The sequence below is a fragment of the Lepeophtheirus salmonis genome, chromosome 5, assembly GCF_016086655.4.
Source record: "Lepeophtheirus salmonis chromosome 5, UVic_Lsal_1.4, whole genome shotgun sequence".
NCBI classification, from domain to species: domain Eukaryota; kingdom Metazoa; phylum Arthropoda; class Copepoda; order Siphonostomatoida; family Caligidae; genus Lepeophtheirus; species Lepeophtheirus salmonis.
This window is the reverse complement of record NC_052135.2, coordinates 25173801-25190302: the sequence shown is the minus strand read 5'-3', so window position 1 is coordinate 25190302 and position 16502 is coordinate 25173801. Positions and strand designations below refer to the sequence as shown.

General features: G+C 30.1%; 2 protein-coding genes across 11 annotated transcripts; one reads left to right on the top strand and one right to left on the bottom strand.

The window, feature by feature from the left end:
- Nucleotides 1–272: 272 nt before the first annotated feature.
- Nucleotides 273–9451, bottom strand: AcCoAS (acetyl coenzyme A synthase). 7 transcript variants are annotated; one of them, XM_071888458.1, is made up of 9 exons: nt 5740–5926; nt 5577–5687; nt 2687–2985; nt 2267–2630; nt 2072–2209; nt 1831–2013; nt 1230–1779; nt 979–1172; nt 273–923 (listed from the first exon to the last, which is right to left on the bottom strand). In XM_071888458.1, the coding sequence occupies exons 3-9, from the start codon at nt 2969–2971 to the stop codon at nt 631–633; spliced, it is 2007 nt and encodes a 668-aa protein (XP_071744559.1). In that variant the 5' UTR covers nt 2972–2985; nt 5577–5687; nt 5740–5926; the 3' UTR covers nt 273–630. The 7 variants fall into 7 exon arrangements, with proteins under 7 accessions (XP_071744559.1, XP_071744561.1, XP_071744557.1 ...); XM_071888460.1 differs by lacking the exons at nt 5577–5687; nt 5740–5926 and adding an exon at nt 9026–9451; XM_071888456.1 differs by lacking the exons at nt 5577–5687; nt 5740–5926 and adding an exon at nt 7198–7371.
- On the top strand, nt 4063–14755 carry LOC121117754 (uncharacterized). 4 transcript variants are annotated; one of them, XM_071888462.1, is made up of 6 exons: nt 6192–6264; nt 11745–12494; nt 12571–13369; nt 13431–13642; nt 13694–14141; nt 14193–14755. In XM_071888462.1, the coding sequence occupies exons 3-6, from the start codon at nt 13101–13103 to the stop codon at nt 14461–14463; spliced, it is 1200 nt and encodes a 399-aa protein (XP_071744563.1). In that variant the 5' UTR covers nt 6192–6264; nt 11745–12494; nt 12571–13100; the 3' UTR covers nt 14464–14755. The 4 variants fall into 4 exon arrangements, with proteins under 4 accessions (XP_071744564.1, XP_071744563.1, XP_071744565.1 ...); XM_071888464.1 differs by lacking the exons at nt 6192–6264; nt 11745–12494 and adding exons at nt 7631–7827; nt 8744–8830; XM_071888463.1 differs by lacking the exons at nt 6192–6264; nt 11745–12494 and adding an exon at nt 4063–4152.
- The last annotated feature ends 1747 nt before the right edge of the window (nt 14756–16502 follow it).

Here is a 16502-nt window from a genome sequence, read left to right as displayed (position 1 = left end):
ATTATTTGAACATGTAGTTAATAGTTTTCCCACAAATTCCATTTAATTATAGGCGGTCAAATGTTGCAACTTTCCCTGTTACCCGGGGACGGTTGCAATCTTTTCTTCAGGACATACACAGTAATAATAATTATATTTTTACAGACTAATCAAAAAAAAAAAATTGAACGAGAAAAGATATTATTTAATATAAATTTTTTGTACCCAAAATATACTTTTCCTTAAATGTAGCTTCGGCTGGTTTTGAGTACATAAGCTCAATATTGGCAATATTATTTTATAGAGGGAATGCCTCAATATATTTATTTCTAAGAAGCAGTAATTAAAATTTTAAGTACATCTCAAATAATAATAAATTATTATGAAAGGTAGAAACTTGAGTGAAAGAAAATCTAAATACCAACAAATGTTCGGAAATAAAAAAAAGGCCAACAACTAAGATGAAGAGAGAAGAAACAACCATAAATTAGTCACTTCATATCTTAACTTACACATACATACACATGAAGTTAGTTAAGTATACATATTATACTCTGGGATAAATATAAAAACTATTTATTGTATGTATATTTGAACAAGAGCTACTGATTTAAATGCAAACATTTTGTAAGTTTTTACGAAGTCATTCAATTAGTTATTGGGATTCAACATTTTCTTCCTCATTTCTTGAAGTATTTTGACAACGTCAGGATCAGCCATCGTCGAAATATCCCCAACATCATCATCATCTTGTGCAATTTTTCTCAAGATACGACGCATTATTTTTCCAGAACGCGTCTTCGGCAAGTTTGGAGCTTCTTGGATAAAGTCAGGTTGTGCAAAGGGAGCAATCTTTTCTCTTACAAGATTTTTGAGTTCCTTAACCATTTTATCATTCAGTGATATATCAGCCATAGGAGTGATAAAACAGTATAAACATTCGCCTAAACATTATGAAAAATGTAAAATATGTTATTTTATACAGAAACTCAAATGGACCTTTAATTGGATGAGGAGTAGACACAACTGCTGCTTCGGCTACATGTCTATGTTCCACAAGAGCTGACTCAACTTGTGCAGTTGACATCAAATGCCCAGAACAATTTAGCATATCATCAATACGACCAGTTATCCATATATACCCATCTTTATCACGCTTTGCTCCATCTCCACTCATATAATAACCTGGAAATCTATTGATACACATTAGAAAAATATCTTCCCTGCCATTTGGAAATATAATACTTTACCTAGAAAAATAAGTTTTTTCGAATCTATCATGGTTTCCATAAACAGATCGCATCATACCAGGCCATGGCTTATTAAAAACAATATAGCCTTCAGCTTCACCGGACAGTACTTTTCCAGATTCATCTAATATAACAGGTAAAACTCCAAAGAATGGAAAACATGCTGAACCTGGCTTTGTTGGAGTACAGCCCGGCAATGGTGTCATTATGTGGCCACCAGTTTCAGTTTGCCAATATGTGTCCACAATTGAACATTGAGATCCTCCGACATTTTTGTGATACCAAAACCAAGCTTCAGGATTGATAGGCTCGCCAACAGTTCCGAGTACTTTCAGAGAACTCAGATCATATTTAGAGACGAAGTCTTCTCCAAACTTCATTAGTGCACGAATAGCCGTAGGTGCAGTGTAAAATTTACTGACCGAATACTTTTGAATTATTTCCCAGAAACGATCATTCGTAGGATAGAAAGGAGTTCCTTCAAAGAGTACAGACTTAGATCCATTCAGAAGAGGACCATAAGTAACGTAAGTATGTCCAGTAATCCAACCTATATATCACAAATTCATCGATTTATAGGTAAAAACCAACACTAACTTACCAATATCAGCTGTACACCAATATACATCTGACTCATCTTGATAATCAAAAACATATTTGAAGGTTGTTGCCGCATATATCATATAGCCTGCAGTAGTATGCAGTACACCTTTAGGTTTACCCGTTGAACCCGATGTATAGAGCAAAAATAACGGATCTTCAGAGTTCATCCATTCAACATCACCTAAAGAAGACACTAGATATATTAGTATAAAATAGTAAAAATTGAACTAGTTATTTACAATCAATACTCGCAGGCTCCATTACTTCATGCCACCAATGGTCTCTCTCAGTTTTCCATCTTGAAGGAGTTTCAAGTGGACTTCCAGAACTCAATCGAGGTATGTGGGATACAAGAATGTGAATATCTATATCGTGGTCTAATACATGTATTTTATATTGAAAAATGAACCTTTTTTATTATATGAGATATATACTGTAATTTGAAGAAGTTTCTTCCATTGCCTTATATGCGACGTCTAGAAGATTGATTAATTTATTTCCTCTATAAACCCCATCTGCAGATATTAAAACCTTGGCCCCTCCATCAACAATTCTTGATGCTAAAGAGTCAGAACTATAGCCTCCAAAAACTATTGAATGGACAGCTCCAATTCTTGCACATGCTAGCATAGCTACTACCAATTCTATTATCATTGGCATATAAATGGCAACTCGATCCCCCTTTTGCACTCCTTTGCTTTTAAGTACATTAGAAAATTTGCAAACTTCCATATGAAGCTCTTTGTAAGTAATTTTACCAGTATCCTCTGGATTATTGCCTTCCCAATAGAACGCAATCTAATAGTTAAAATCAAAGTTAAAATCAAAATGACATAGCCATTTAAAAAAAATACTTGATTGGCTCTCTTAGGTAAATGCCTGTCAATGGCATTGTAGCAAATATTTGTGACACCATCTGCCATCCATTTAACAAAAATTGGTCCCATATTAACATCGAAATTATATTTCAAAAACTCGTCTGAACTGGGAGATTTCTTCCAATGATATTGACTTGCAATTTTTCCCCAAAATGAAATCGGATTGTTAATTGATTCATCATACATGAGTTGATATGTTTCCAAATTATGACAGTGAGATTCATCAGAAATTCGGGGAATAGGCTTGTATACATCTGACATGATTGGTATTTTCACTAAAATATTAATAAAAAACCAATTTTAATTGATAATAAGAAATACAAATATATTTTTAATTAAAATAAGTTAGAAATGAAGAAAATTTAAAGAGCTTAAATAGTCACATGATCACAATTATAAAGAAAAATTATTTCATTCATGAAATCAAACCAAAATTAAAATAATTAATAAAATAACCCTTTTAAATAATGATAAAACGTCAAAAGTATATCGGACCTAAATTTATTATATCTTTTTTAAAAAGATTGACCAAACTTTGAAGACTTCCAAAAACCCTCTCACAACGAAAAAAGAAGATATAGGTATGAATGGTTTAACTCATGAAAGTCATGAGAAAGCACCCTTTTTCAAGGTTATTCATGAGAGAACTGTATCATAGCTGCGTCACGAGTTATAACATTTTTTTAGGAATAGCATCCAGAAGAAAAATGAATTGCAGAGTGAATTTAGAATCGATTTTTAGATTGACTACCTACTAGGGTTTCCGGTATCCCATTTTCCCTGGATTTATTGGGATTTTAAACCTAAGGAGAATCCCCAAATTTAATTATTCATAATATCCGTTTCATATACAATTAATTAAATTTCATTCATTGAAGAATCACTCGATTTAATTTTTTTCCAATTTTTGCTTTTTGGAGTATATGGATCGATAATAAAATAAGTACAACGAAGCAACCAATTTTTTTTTGGAATGATTGAACTTTACTACAACAACAATTTTATAGTCCATTTCTACACTATATATACCGTAAAATACATATATACAGAGTACAAAATAAACCAAAAAAAACTTGCACATAATATGTGCAAGGTAAATTATTTGTAGACTGTTCCATATCTGCACATGTGTTCCATAATTTGAATATAATGTGTTTTTGAAGTAGTAAGAGATATGACATTTCATATGTCTAATATTTTTATTTAACGAAATACATATTTTCTAGTAATGTGCGAATAGACTTTTATCCCGGGGGTCGGGTTATGTAGTTCAAAATTATATGACCCGTAGCTCCACCAAAAATATAGCTCGTTTATCCCTTTCTATTTAAGTTCGGTTTTTTTAAGTAGGTTGGATCGGATGACGGAATTCCAAAAAGCAAGACAGGCAGGCTGGCTCTAAAAAAACAACCAACGCACAAATAGTGATAAAGAGAATATGGGTAATATTAGATTAAATTTGATTCTTTCTTCTTATTTAGTATAAAAAAATAATTAAACTTCACATTATTTATTATTTACTAACAGGATCTCGCTCAACGACAATTTCCCAGAAAATGAGAAACTACTATACACAGGGTGTCCCCAAATTGCAAACTTATGTATCTGTTGCGTTTAATTAAAAAATCCCGTACTTAGAAACAACTTTCCTTTAAAATATTCACGTTTTTTTTAATGCTTTGCATAGTAATACTAGTAAATGTCATACATACTCAATGCTTGTTTGATAATGTTTATTAAACAACGTTCTTAATAAAATATGACAAAATATAGTGGAATTATTTAATGTCCACTAGTTACTATTAAATGTGAAGCAATTCTGTTGAAATTTATAGACCAAAAAAGATTTAAAAAAAATAAATAATAATAAGACAAAACAACAGTACACGTTTAAGTTAAATATAGGTATTTAGCTAATCTTGAAGAATAAAATTGATGCAGAAAATAATTATCAGTGACATCGTGAACTATTAATCTAGTCCTAACAGTTTGTAATAAGTGATATATTGAAAAAAAAAAAAAAAAAAAAAAAAAAAAATTTCAAAATAATATAAAAATCTCAAATCGTATGTTTTCACTGATGTCATAAAATGCATCCGATTTGAAATCAACGCCCTTTTGGGGACTCATAGTTAATATTTTTACAACATAAAATGGACAAATTTCCAATACATCTTGATTAGACTTCATCAAATTACTGTTAGAATAAAAAAAATACCTTAACATCTGCATTGAAAACTACTTTATGTATGATAAATAGTGGTATTTCAATTAAATCAAAGTAATAATATGTACTGAAAATTCCTATGAAATGGTTAGACTTGTACATTTTTTTTTTTTTTTTATCAATAAAGGACGGGAAAAGTAAGATTATTATAGAAAAATATAGTTATCTTTCCATTTTAATACTTAATTTATATGTACAATATAGAAATAAGATTGCATATAGATGTTATATCAATATATCAAATATATATTAACTACTAAGGTGTAGTATAAAATAAAACTAGGCATAGGAGGGATATATTTTTGATAGGGAGCAAAGTTTATGTTATTTTATTTGTTGGTCCCAATAGTACCACTATTTTTCTTAATATTAATGAAAAAAGGGGTTTTATTATTATAAAACTTGGTTGTTTGAGCCTCCAAAAAGACACACATTATACATGCTCACGTCACACGAAAACGCTCTATTAGCAAATAATAATTATGAACAAAAAAAAAGTATTTCTTTTAAAAAGATCCAGTGGCTTACAGAAAATACAATTGCAAATAAAATTGATACTAATTGTTCACTCGCTCTTTGTTGGTAAAATGTTAGAAAAGAAATATCCCATATTAATCTAATTCCTAACAATTTTCTTACCTAGTAAAGAAAAATGAATATATGATACGCTATATGATAAAAATTCTTTTTTTTTTTTTTTTTTGAATGAGCATGCAAATTCTCCAATATCAGTCTGCAAACTATAAGTAACTAAAGAACTGAATATATTTTTTTCTTCTTCATAGCAATAAGACATTCTCACCCGTTAAAGTCTGGGATATTCGTTTCCTTCTTTTATTGAAGAGGAAAAAAATATATAAATCTTATAGTAAGAGTTGTCAATCTAGATTTTCAGTACACTAACATGTATATATATATATAGTTGCAAATAGATAAGAAATAGAGTACAAATAGCTTGTAGGTTAAATCACAAAACTTGAGATAAGACTAAGATTCAATATATGTAAGCAAATGGAATTAATTGATTAAATATGATATATATTCGTATATAAAATAATAGAAATAGAGCGTTCTCATTTGACGTCAGCATGATATCGCCCATTTTGAGGCCTAAACAACCAAGTTTTATAAAAATAAAAAACCTTATTTCATTAATATTAAGGAAAGTAACTATTCGATTTTAAAATGGGACCAAAAAATAAAATGACTTAAGGAGGGTTACCATATCTATTTTACGTATACACATCGGAGCATATATATATAATATATCAAAAAACTTATTTTACTCATCGATATATGCAATTAGACGTCTACAGGTATGATATATGTGGTAACCCGCCTTAGAACATTAACGTTTCTCAAAAATATATCTCTCCAATGCCTAGTTTATTATATATCTGACCCTAAAATGTATTAGAAATATGTTATTACATTGTTATACAATCTTATTACCCTACTGTAAACAATATATTAACTATTACAATGGAAAGAATAAGATGTTTTTCTCTAATTATCCTACTTTTCTCGTTCCTCATTGATCAAAAAAAAAAGTTGTACACACTTATTTTTATTTAGTATATATTACTTTGATTTAATTCAAATATCTTTGTTTAACATTGTCATCAAGTAGTTTTATATTTAAACCAATTTAATGAAGTTTCATAAAGATTATTTGGAAATTTGTCCATTTTAGGTAGTAAAAATATCAATTTTGAGCCCCCAAGATAGCGTCTCCTTCAATAATGATGCAATTTATGACGTGAGTCAAAATGCTCTATACTAAAAAGTAATTACGCTAATAATTAATTAAAAGTTGGCTTTCAACAACCACAAAAAAATGGTTGGCCATTATCCTTCAGATGCCATAATGGCTATTGACTATCCAAAACGATCCATTGGACTATTCAAGCTGATCTTTCTTGTAAAAGGAGAAATGAAATTAATGTGACTGAAAATGTATGATTTATTAATAATGAAGTCGGACAAGGACTTCATTCCTCATAGCGCCCATTCATAATTGATACTCACTATCAACTATCACTACATTCATCCCCCAATGACTTAATTTAAAAATGGAAAATCAGTTGAAAAATGATACAAACATATAGATGGAATGGCCTAAAAACTCTTTAGTCATGTGATAAGATATTATGATGCCTCATGACGAGTTCGTGCTCACTTTAGAGTTATACTTCTTTTCCCCTCTGGCCTCTCCACATCATTTGAAAAAATCATCTAGATTAATGAATGATATGTTTACCTTAGAATGAATACAGTCGACTTATTCAAAAAAAAAAAAAGTTTTCCTGCAAACCAGGCCCGTAGCACTTGAACTTTGAAATAGTCTGCTCAGTTCTCAACTCATTAGAAATATAAAATACCATGTTACAATTGTCTATTGATAATTCAGAATAATAACAACATAGAGGGCACTTTTAATGAGTTCTCATAATATCTGGAGTAGACCAAGGGTCAATCACATAACCTCATGTAGGAAAAAGTGTATTTTTAATGCTTAAAAATCAAATGGCAAAACCTAATTGACTTTGTACAATGTTACAGCCTTTTTATTTCATCAGCATCAGAGAATCTATGGCAAGTCACGTGCTACAATTAATATATTTTCCAGAAAGACCACATTTTTGAACTGAAATAAGAGTTTTTGATTAGAGAAACTTACCGAGGAGTGAATGTTTCAATCTAGGAGTGCTACAAATTTTACATTTAACATTTTTCTACAAGTCAATTACCAAAAATAAAGTTTAGATCAAGCATTTTATCCATTAAACTTAGGAGTCAGCTTTTTGCGAAAGGATGTACAATGTATATGACGTATATTTTTATAGAAAATTAATTAAGGCAGAGAACTAAAGGATCGAAGAGATGAATGGTGATTAATTTATTGATATTAATATCATATTAGAAAGTATTGTGTCCGCGCAATTTTCATTTCATTACCGAGTATTTTTAATTAATTTTGCTTTATATAATTATACTATAATAAGAAATGTAGTAGAAAAGATAAATTCAATCTGTGATAACTGTGAAAAGGTAACTTAAAATTAACTTTTCACATTCACACTAAATTGTAACTAGTGTACTGGTTTCATAATCGGTGATGTTGCTGACCGAATTAAATGTGAAGTTTCCAGTAAGGTTAGCTCTTAAATTATTATTTTGCTATTTCCTTCTAATACATTTATAATTTTTTATGTAATAACCATTGAAATGTTTGAGTAGAAAATTAAATTTTACGAAGTGAATCCTATAAAGTATTTTTTTTATAGAATGCCCCCCATCATTTTGTTAAAAATTCATTGGATTACGAATAGTAATTTACTATTATTTTAAATATAAACACTACAAACAATTTATGGAACACTTATTAAATCTTCTGAAATTATAGTTTGTGTAATAATACTTAATAAAATAATTATTTTGCTAAGGTGCGCCTATAATAAATCATAAATTTTCTGGCATATGTATGCAATAAATAATGACAGTATTATTATTTAGTTTTTTAAACTTATTTTTGTATTATCATTTATTCAAAAAATATACCAAATACTGTGATGTGTACATTTCATAATTTAAAATAAAATATTAAAAAATACTTGATGGATATCTAATAATCAGCCCTTGAAAGACGCATAGTAAATATGCTATTATTATATAAGGCAAAATTAATTCTTAATGTTAAGTGAAAAAAATGAAACCCACATAGTATTGACTACTATAATATTAATATTAATAATCAAATAATAATCATTCCTCCTTTCGATCCTCTCTTTCTTTCTTAATTAAAGGTTTACATTATATATATTGTACAGTGCGGTCGAGCAAATCGTGTACAAATGTATATGTGACTGATATGAACGTTTTATGCAAGAACCGTATGTAGTAGAAGGTTGAAATTTTTTATTCAATGAAGTATATAATTTTTACAATTAAATTTCAAAATGACCCACATTGACCGTAGCCATGGCATCCACACTAGGTCTGAAGCTGGAACATACCCTAGCCACATACTCCTTCGACTTGTTAGCCCACACATCTTCAACAGAGGCCTTTAGAACTTTAACACTTACATGATGAATGCGGCAAGCCTTTCTCTCCACATTGCCTTAGATCCCATGGCCCAAAGGCAAACAATCTAGAGAAGTTGGTCACATTGACCAAGGCCAAAAATCGTCCAAATTCATCTTAAACCACTTTTGAGTTTTTGCAGCTTTGTGGTCTGGTGCTGAATCTTGTTGCCAAACATACCCCTGAGGAGAGGTTTGTTTACGACCTTGTTCATAACCTTCAGATACTCCTCTGTGTTGATTTTGAGAACTTAGGTTCTGTTTCCTTCCTATTAATTGGGGCCACTACTACCTTTTTTCTTCTGAAGGCAATTTCCAGACTTGACCATAGCATTGACTTATAAATAAAAGTTCTGGAGCACTTCTCTTTGTCAATAATATTTGGGATTAACAAATTGGCTGAACTCTTCCCCTCTATATCTCTACACTGAAGCTAGATAGCAATATTATTATAAAAAATAAAATTAGGTCTTTACCTGTTCAAAAAGTTAAAATAAATAAAAATATGGCTCAAGAACTCGATTTTTCTGACTATTTGAATTTAAATCGTGGTAGCCATCTATGTTGAAATAGTGAGAAAAATCAATTTTCCATTGGCCGAATTAGACAAAAACAGGGGGATTTTTCAGCTAAACTCTTGCATTCTAGCATATTACAGGAACATGGCTATTGCAAAGTTCATAAAAGAGTGTTTCTCAACCAAAAGTATAACTAACACAAAAATATAGACTGATTTTGGACAGGAGTTCCTCATCAAGAAAGCATTCCCCATAAGCTTCAAGATTCTAAGGGCTACTTTTATTTTCAGTTAAAAACATATATACGTTGAACTTGTAATTCTTATGATTCTCGTACAAGACGCACATATACAAGTATACATTGTTACACGATTTGTTCGACCTTTTTGCGGAAGGATGTAGAGTGCGTACATCCTTTCGTAAAAAGGAGAATAATTTATATTGTTTTCACATTTTGACTTCAAAAAGTAAAAAGACTTCAGCACATGAGCCAAAGTAATTCATTACCTTCAAATTTTTAATTTAAATTAACTTTACGATCAAACTGAATCCAATTATTGAACATTCAATAAAATTATTATATAAACGGTTAATAATAAGCTAAATAAGATTTAAAAGGAGAGTGTAAAGTTATTTAAATTTATTGACTTCAGAAATGAGCTTAATGGCTTTTGATTTTTTTCTTTATACTTTGATAATACAATTTTTAGAAGCTATAATATATTTTAAACTTCCTGTTGGTTTTGTTTGACAGTTATTGTATAGTAATAAATATATTTTATTTTTGAATTTTTACTATTATTATTTATAACAAGACTTAATATAGTTATATTTTATATATATATAGTTTATATTTATGAACAAAAATTGAGCTTCATTTTCAAGGCAAATAACTGAAATTCCTTTTTGAACTTTTCCAATTCAAGGTTAGTTTTTCCTTCAGTTAAGATAAAGACAAAAGACCATCATCATGTTATAAAAGAGTTTCAGACAGAGGATCAAAATTATTAGTTCTTTTTCCACGTTGTGCTTCAGGATTTGATTAATGATGTACCCAAAGTATCCCTTCCAGGGTACATATTAAGCATATTATACTAGTAGCTCGTGATAAATTTGATCATAAGTTATAATATGCATATATTCATAATGGATACAGTAAATACTAAATAGTGATGCATGAGATATCCAAGTTAATAAAAACTAAAACCACTCAAGAAATAAATTAAAATTGACAAATGTCGATTTATTTAATTATTATCATTGGAGATTGATGAGTTGTAGATCTTGTAAATAGTATGGGGGTTCTTTATGAGACGATTCTTTCCGATGACGATACATGTATGATGTGAGTATCTTCCCATAAATAAAGGAATCTGATCCAGTAATAATTTCTTTGAGTTCTAAGTTCGTCTTCAGTAAGGGATAAGACTAATAAATACATTACGAATGAGAAAGTTAATGAATCTGAAAATATAACAAAAACTGAGGAGTAAATTATTTTTGATACTCATACCATGCGGCTCATTCTTACCACGAAACACTTAACGGTTTGAGGCATACTTGATACTTCAATTTGAGCCCCTCAAAAAGGAAGTTAAGAGTTATCATTAAGGTCCAAGTCAACCCATGATATCTTTTCCTGTATACTCAACAATTCAATTTCCATCTTCAGAACCTGCAATGAGCATCTTCTAAAAAGTAAAATCTATTCCACATCATATTAACTCCTAATTATCTTTCCAAACAATAATTAAATAGTCCCTCTAGCGGATTAAAAAAAACTGTGCACGGTGACATTTTTCAGCTGTGCATCACTTGGGCCCTGGTTTGTTCATTGGTTTAAAGCTTTAGTACAATGGGAATCACTTCTAACTGGAGTCACGTGTTATATAAATCCCCTTAGATAAAAAACATAAATATATGCAAATGTTATAGCATGACGATGATAAATTCCACAACTCAAATGAACTTTGCACAATTATAAGACTATAGTATTTGTCGTAGTTGTAATTTTATATCAACATCAAGCGATATTTAAGCTATTTTTCCCTTTTAGAATAATATTTGAAATCCTAAAAAATTGTTTTTGACCATAAAAAGGATAGATCGACTTAATGTATACAACTCAAAGTATATATACATTTAAGGTTTTTCTAAAGTAAAATTTAAAAAAAATATTATATCCTCCATTGATCTTTGAATAGTAATGTAATTCATAAATAATAAATGTTTGAATCGAAAATTAAATTTTAAGAAGTAAATCCTGGAAAGTATTTTTTTTAGAAGATGTTCCCCATCATTTTGTAAACTAATAATTTAATTGCTATTATTTTACATATAAAAACAACAAACCATTTTTGAAAAACTGAATAAAATCTTTTTATATTATAGTTTGAGTAATTATACTTAATAAAATAATTTCATTTACACAATCATAGGCAAAATGGAGTTGTGCCTATAAAAAATCATACATTTTCCGGCATATATATGCAATAAATAATTGCAGTCTTATTATTTAGTTTTTTAAATTTATTTTTGGTTTATCATATATTCAAAAAATAAACAAAATACTGTGATGTGTACATTTCATAATATAAAATAAAATATCAAAAACTTGTAATGATGAATATCTTAGAATCAACCCTTCAAAAACACATAGTAAATATGGTATAAGGCAAAATTAATTCATAATATTCAGTAAAAAAATGAAAATGGCACGCACACAATACCGTATACTATAATATTAATACTATTAATCAAGTAATCATAATTCAACCTCTCGATTTTATCTTTCTTTCTTTCATAATTATCTACTAAAGATTTACGTTATATATATTGTAAATCTTATCGCCAAAAAGATGACTCCTAACTTTAAAGGGATAAAATGTTCGATCTAAACTTTACTTTTGGTAATTTTTTTTTTTTCGTGATTGACTTGTAGAAAAACGTTGAAGGTAATATTTTTGTCAGTCTCCGATTGAAACGCTTACTCAACGCAAGTTTTTTTAATCTATTTCTTTTTTATTTCAGTTCAATAATGTTGTCTTGGTGGAAGATATATTAATTGTAGCACGTGACTTCACACAGATTTTCTGATGCTGTTGAAATAAAAATGGAGTAATATTGTACAAAGTCAACTAAGTTCTGCCAATTGACTTTTAAGCAAAAGAATACACATTCCCCTACATGATGAGGTTTAGTGATTCCCCCTTGGTTACCTCCGGATATTAGTATAACTCATTGCTTGAGTGTGGCTATATACTCGATTGAGTGCTCACTTCTTTTCTTTTCATTTTGAAGTGAATGAAGGTGGGCCAGGCCAAGGATAGACCTCGAATGAAGTCTTAGAATAGAGTGGAATCTATCTAACATCTGTGATCTGACGTCTCAGCATTATTTGACTCCTTCTTTGGAGATGTGGAGTGAAAGTGAAGGAGAGTGAAGAAGATTTTCCTTGGAGTTGTAGTGAGTGGACATTGTTCTCCTGGATTGAATTGTCAATTGAGAATTGTGATGTAACTCATGTAAGAATGGAATGCAATTGACTTTAAAGTTGAAAGATGGCATCGTGCATTGGATCCTTGGGATTGCTCCTTTCACTCACGATTCAAATTTTGGATCAATCCACGGATGCCTTTTCCTGTATCCTGTATTATGTGGAGGGGCAGATGTGTGCTGCTGTGGCAACGCTTGTTCTCATATTCTTCCCTGGTGCCATGATTGCTTATGTGGAGCTGAGAGGAGTGTGTCGAGGTAAAGGAAGTGTTTGGAAGGCTTTGGCATACTTGGTCTTGGCGCCTCTTTGGACTATTATCATCCACCTCTACAGGTTTGTAATTGAGAATTGTTGATGTGTGTGTGAATGATGTCAAGTGTCACCTCTCCTTTAGCCTCTGTGATGAGCGATATGTCAAAAAAGCCCTTTTATTCAAGACGGTCGAAGGGTTCCTAGAGGCGGGTCCTCAATTGGCTCTTCAACTTAGTCTTCTTTTTAGAGGGCAGGTCACGGAGACAAGTCTTTTGGCCTTAGGGGATCCATTTAATCTAACAACAAAGAATCAAGATGTGATATTAGAAATGCTAGGACGAACCTACGAGTCAGGTTAGATCCAAATATATTAAATGTACATAATTATTTTCATTCTATTTCTAGATCACGTTTATTGGTTTGGATGGGTTCATGTCATCTCTGTTTGTGTTAGTTTTATATCTATATTTTCTAGCACTGTTTTCTTCAATGATATTGAACAAGGCTGTGCATTGGATGTGTGTGGAAAAGTAGTTTTTTCGCTCCCCTACTTTTTCTTTACTCTGATTTATCGCTGCTTTGGTATGGCTTTACTCATCACTTACTTCCGTGAATGGAGCTCAGTCATTCTATTTTTCCTTTTCTTCGTCAACTTTCTATGTGCCCTTAATATTGGGGATGGATTTCCCAGAAGTGTAACATATGGTTTCTGGAGTTTGTTTGTACCTGTCGGTTACAATCGAGATCCGGGTATTCCACTTGGGTATCAGTTAATTAATGATGCAGATCAAAGCGATCTTCCTATTGAGGATTCTCTTACTCAAAAGAAATCACCCATAAACTTTCGAAATAGGTAATATCTTAGTCGATTGTTAACTATTTTACTATTGATTAATTTATTCAGGGCTCGCTACTTCCTTACGTTTCATATTCTGACAAGTGCATTTATTCTTGGTGGGTCCCTTCTAACGATGTTGGTATTAGTACATAACTGTCGTGATTGTTTTCGTTTTAATCCAGAAGCGATATTTTCTAAGGATTACTTGACTTTCTTTTTTCTACCTGTCCTCGGAATATCTTTTGGTCTTTCTACTCTTCTTGTTAGGCCATATTATAGATTTGAATGCACAAGCAACCCCGAATTGTCAAAACCTAAAGGAAATGTTATTCTTTAACTATTTACTAATCTATTTTTGTACTATTTATCGTCATAATAATTTGACGAACAGTAAACCTTTTCACCATATCATTGTAATTATATATATTTTTCGTGAAAATTTATTTTTCTCTATCAAGTATTCTAAGTGTTTTTTTTTTGTTTTTTTTCAAATTATGTTTAAATTAAACACTTTAAGTATCTTTTCGTACCACTATCAAGTCTACACGTGGCTTGGCGTTTATCCCTGTGTCAATCCATTTTGTTCTAAGTGAAAATAAAAATACTCTTCAATGGATGATAAAATAAAATTTATGTTAATATTTTTCTATCATTTACAAAAATAGATATCTTCAGACACTTATGATGATGAACCAGGTCTTTTTGCTTGAGTATCAAAAAGTTATAGCCATAAAAATGAAAAATAAAGCCAGATATTTTTGTTAACTTTTCTTAGAAAAATTTAATAAATTCTTATTTTTGAGGGGTAAAAATAAATCTTCGGATGAACTACAATAAATATATATCTTTTTAATTACCGATTATATTTTTCCATCAGTTAATGTTATTTTATTAAAACTAAATGTTCATTTATCAAAAAAATTGAGATAGTGTTATTTCCGGTACATAGGGGTCAAATTTTGGTATTGTCTTTGAATTATTTATCCTATATAATTAAAATAATTTGTGCGTGTGTGATGTATGTTCCGCTTAGAAACAAATGATAAACGCATTTACTTAAAAATCGGGGATAGATACAGATTTAAGATATAACATAAAAGTTGTTTGGAATTCTAAGTTACGTTAGTAGGGCTATATTTCATTCTGATAAGACCAGACTCTTGGATTCTGGACGGAGGGAAAGTTTTTTTTTTCTGGATAATAAGTTCATTTTTTTTATAAAACGAGCTCGATGCCCCGTGCCTCAAAGTTTTTTAAAGGTATGGGCTGTAGATTCGAAAATTCATAAAAAAAATTCAAAATTTAAAAAACGAAAGATTGTTGTAACGGATAAAGGGAGAACGTATAATGAATACAAATAAAAAATGGAATCAGTTTAATGAAGGAAAAAGAGAATTAACAAGTTTACTTTAGTATGTATCTACAATCTTCATTATGGTTGAAGAAGGAACATGGCAAGCTAGCAATAGCAATAAATAAATCAGAAGGTCAAACATTTGAAAAATTGCTTTATACTTACCAAAATTAGTATTTTCCCATGGTGAATTATATCTTGGATTTTCAAGAGTGTCAAGAGGGGGTGCAGGTTTGATTATATTTACATCAAATGTACAGAATACAACAAAAAAAATTGTATACCAGGAGGTTTTATAATAGAAACCTACCTATTATATGTATATAGTATATTGTTTTAGCTTAGAATTTTAGCATAAAACAAGCTAAATAAAAATAAAATCTTTTTAATCGGCTATCTTTAAGATTGTGCTCGTGCTGGTTCTTCTTTATTACTTTATATCTATAAAAAATATGGATAAGAATGTCATTAGAATGAGTGATGAACACATATTTAGATACAAAATATTACTTATATGTTTATTCTTAAATCCAGATACAACTTAACTTGCAACTGCAAAAATCAGGGCCAGTGTTTTTGATGAAACAAAAATACTAAAACTCTTCAGATATGTTCTCTTAGAGAAAGAAAGATAAAGGGAATCGAAGAATGATACTTCTAACTTGGTCATCTACTTTAAGAGATGCTCTTATTTGGAACTCTGTATTCCACGAGGTACGATAGGACGAAAATACATTCAAGGAAAACTACTACTTGAATCATTTCACTAAAAAGATGTGTTAACTGAATCAATTATAAAATCCCCCCTCCTCCTCGAATAAAATTAATTTTCTACAATTTTTCGTCAGAATTATTCGAAATTATATTTGAAAAAATCTTTATTGAATCAATCTATCAATTTTTAAAGATAAAAATGTATCGAAGAAATTATTAACTGTTCGATGAAAATTTATTTAATCTACCATATATAAAATACTAATTTAAAAGTAATGTGGATCATAGATTACTACGGTACGGTACTC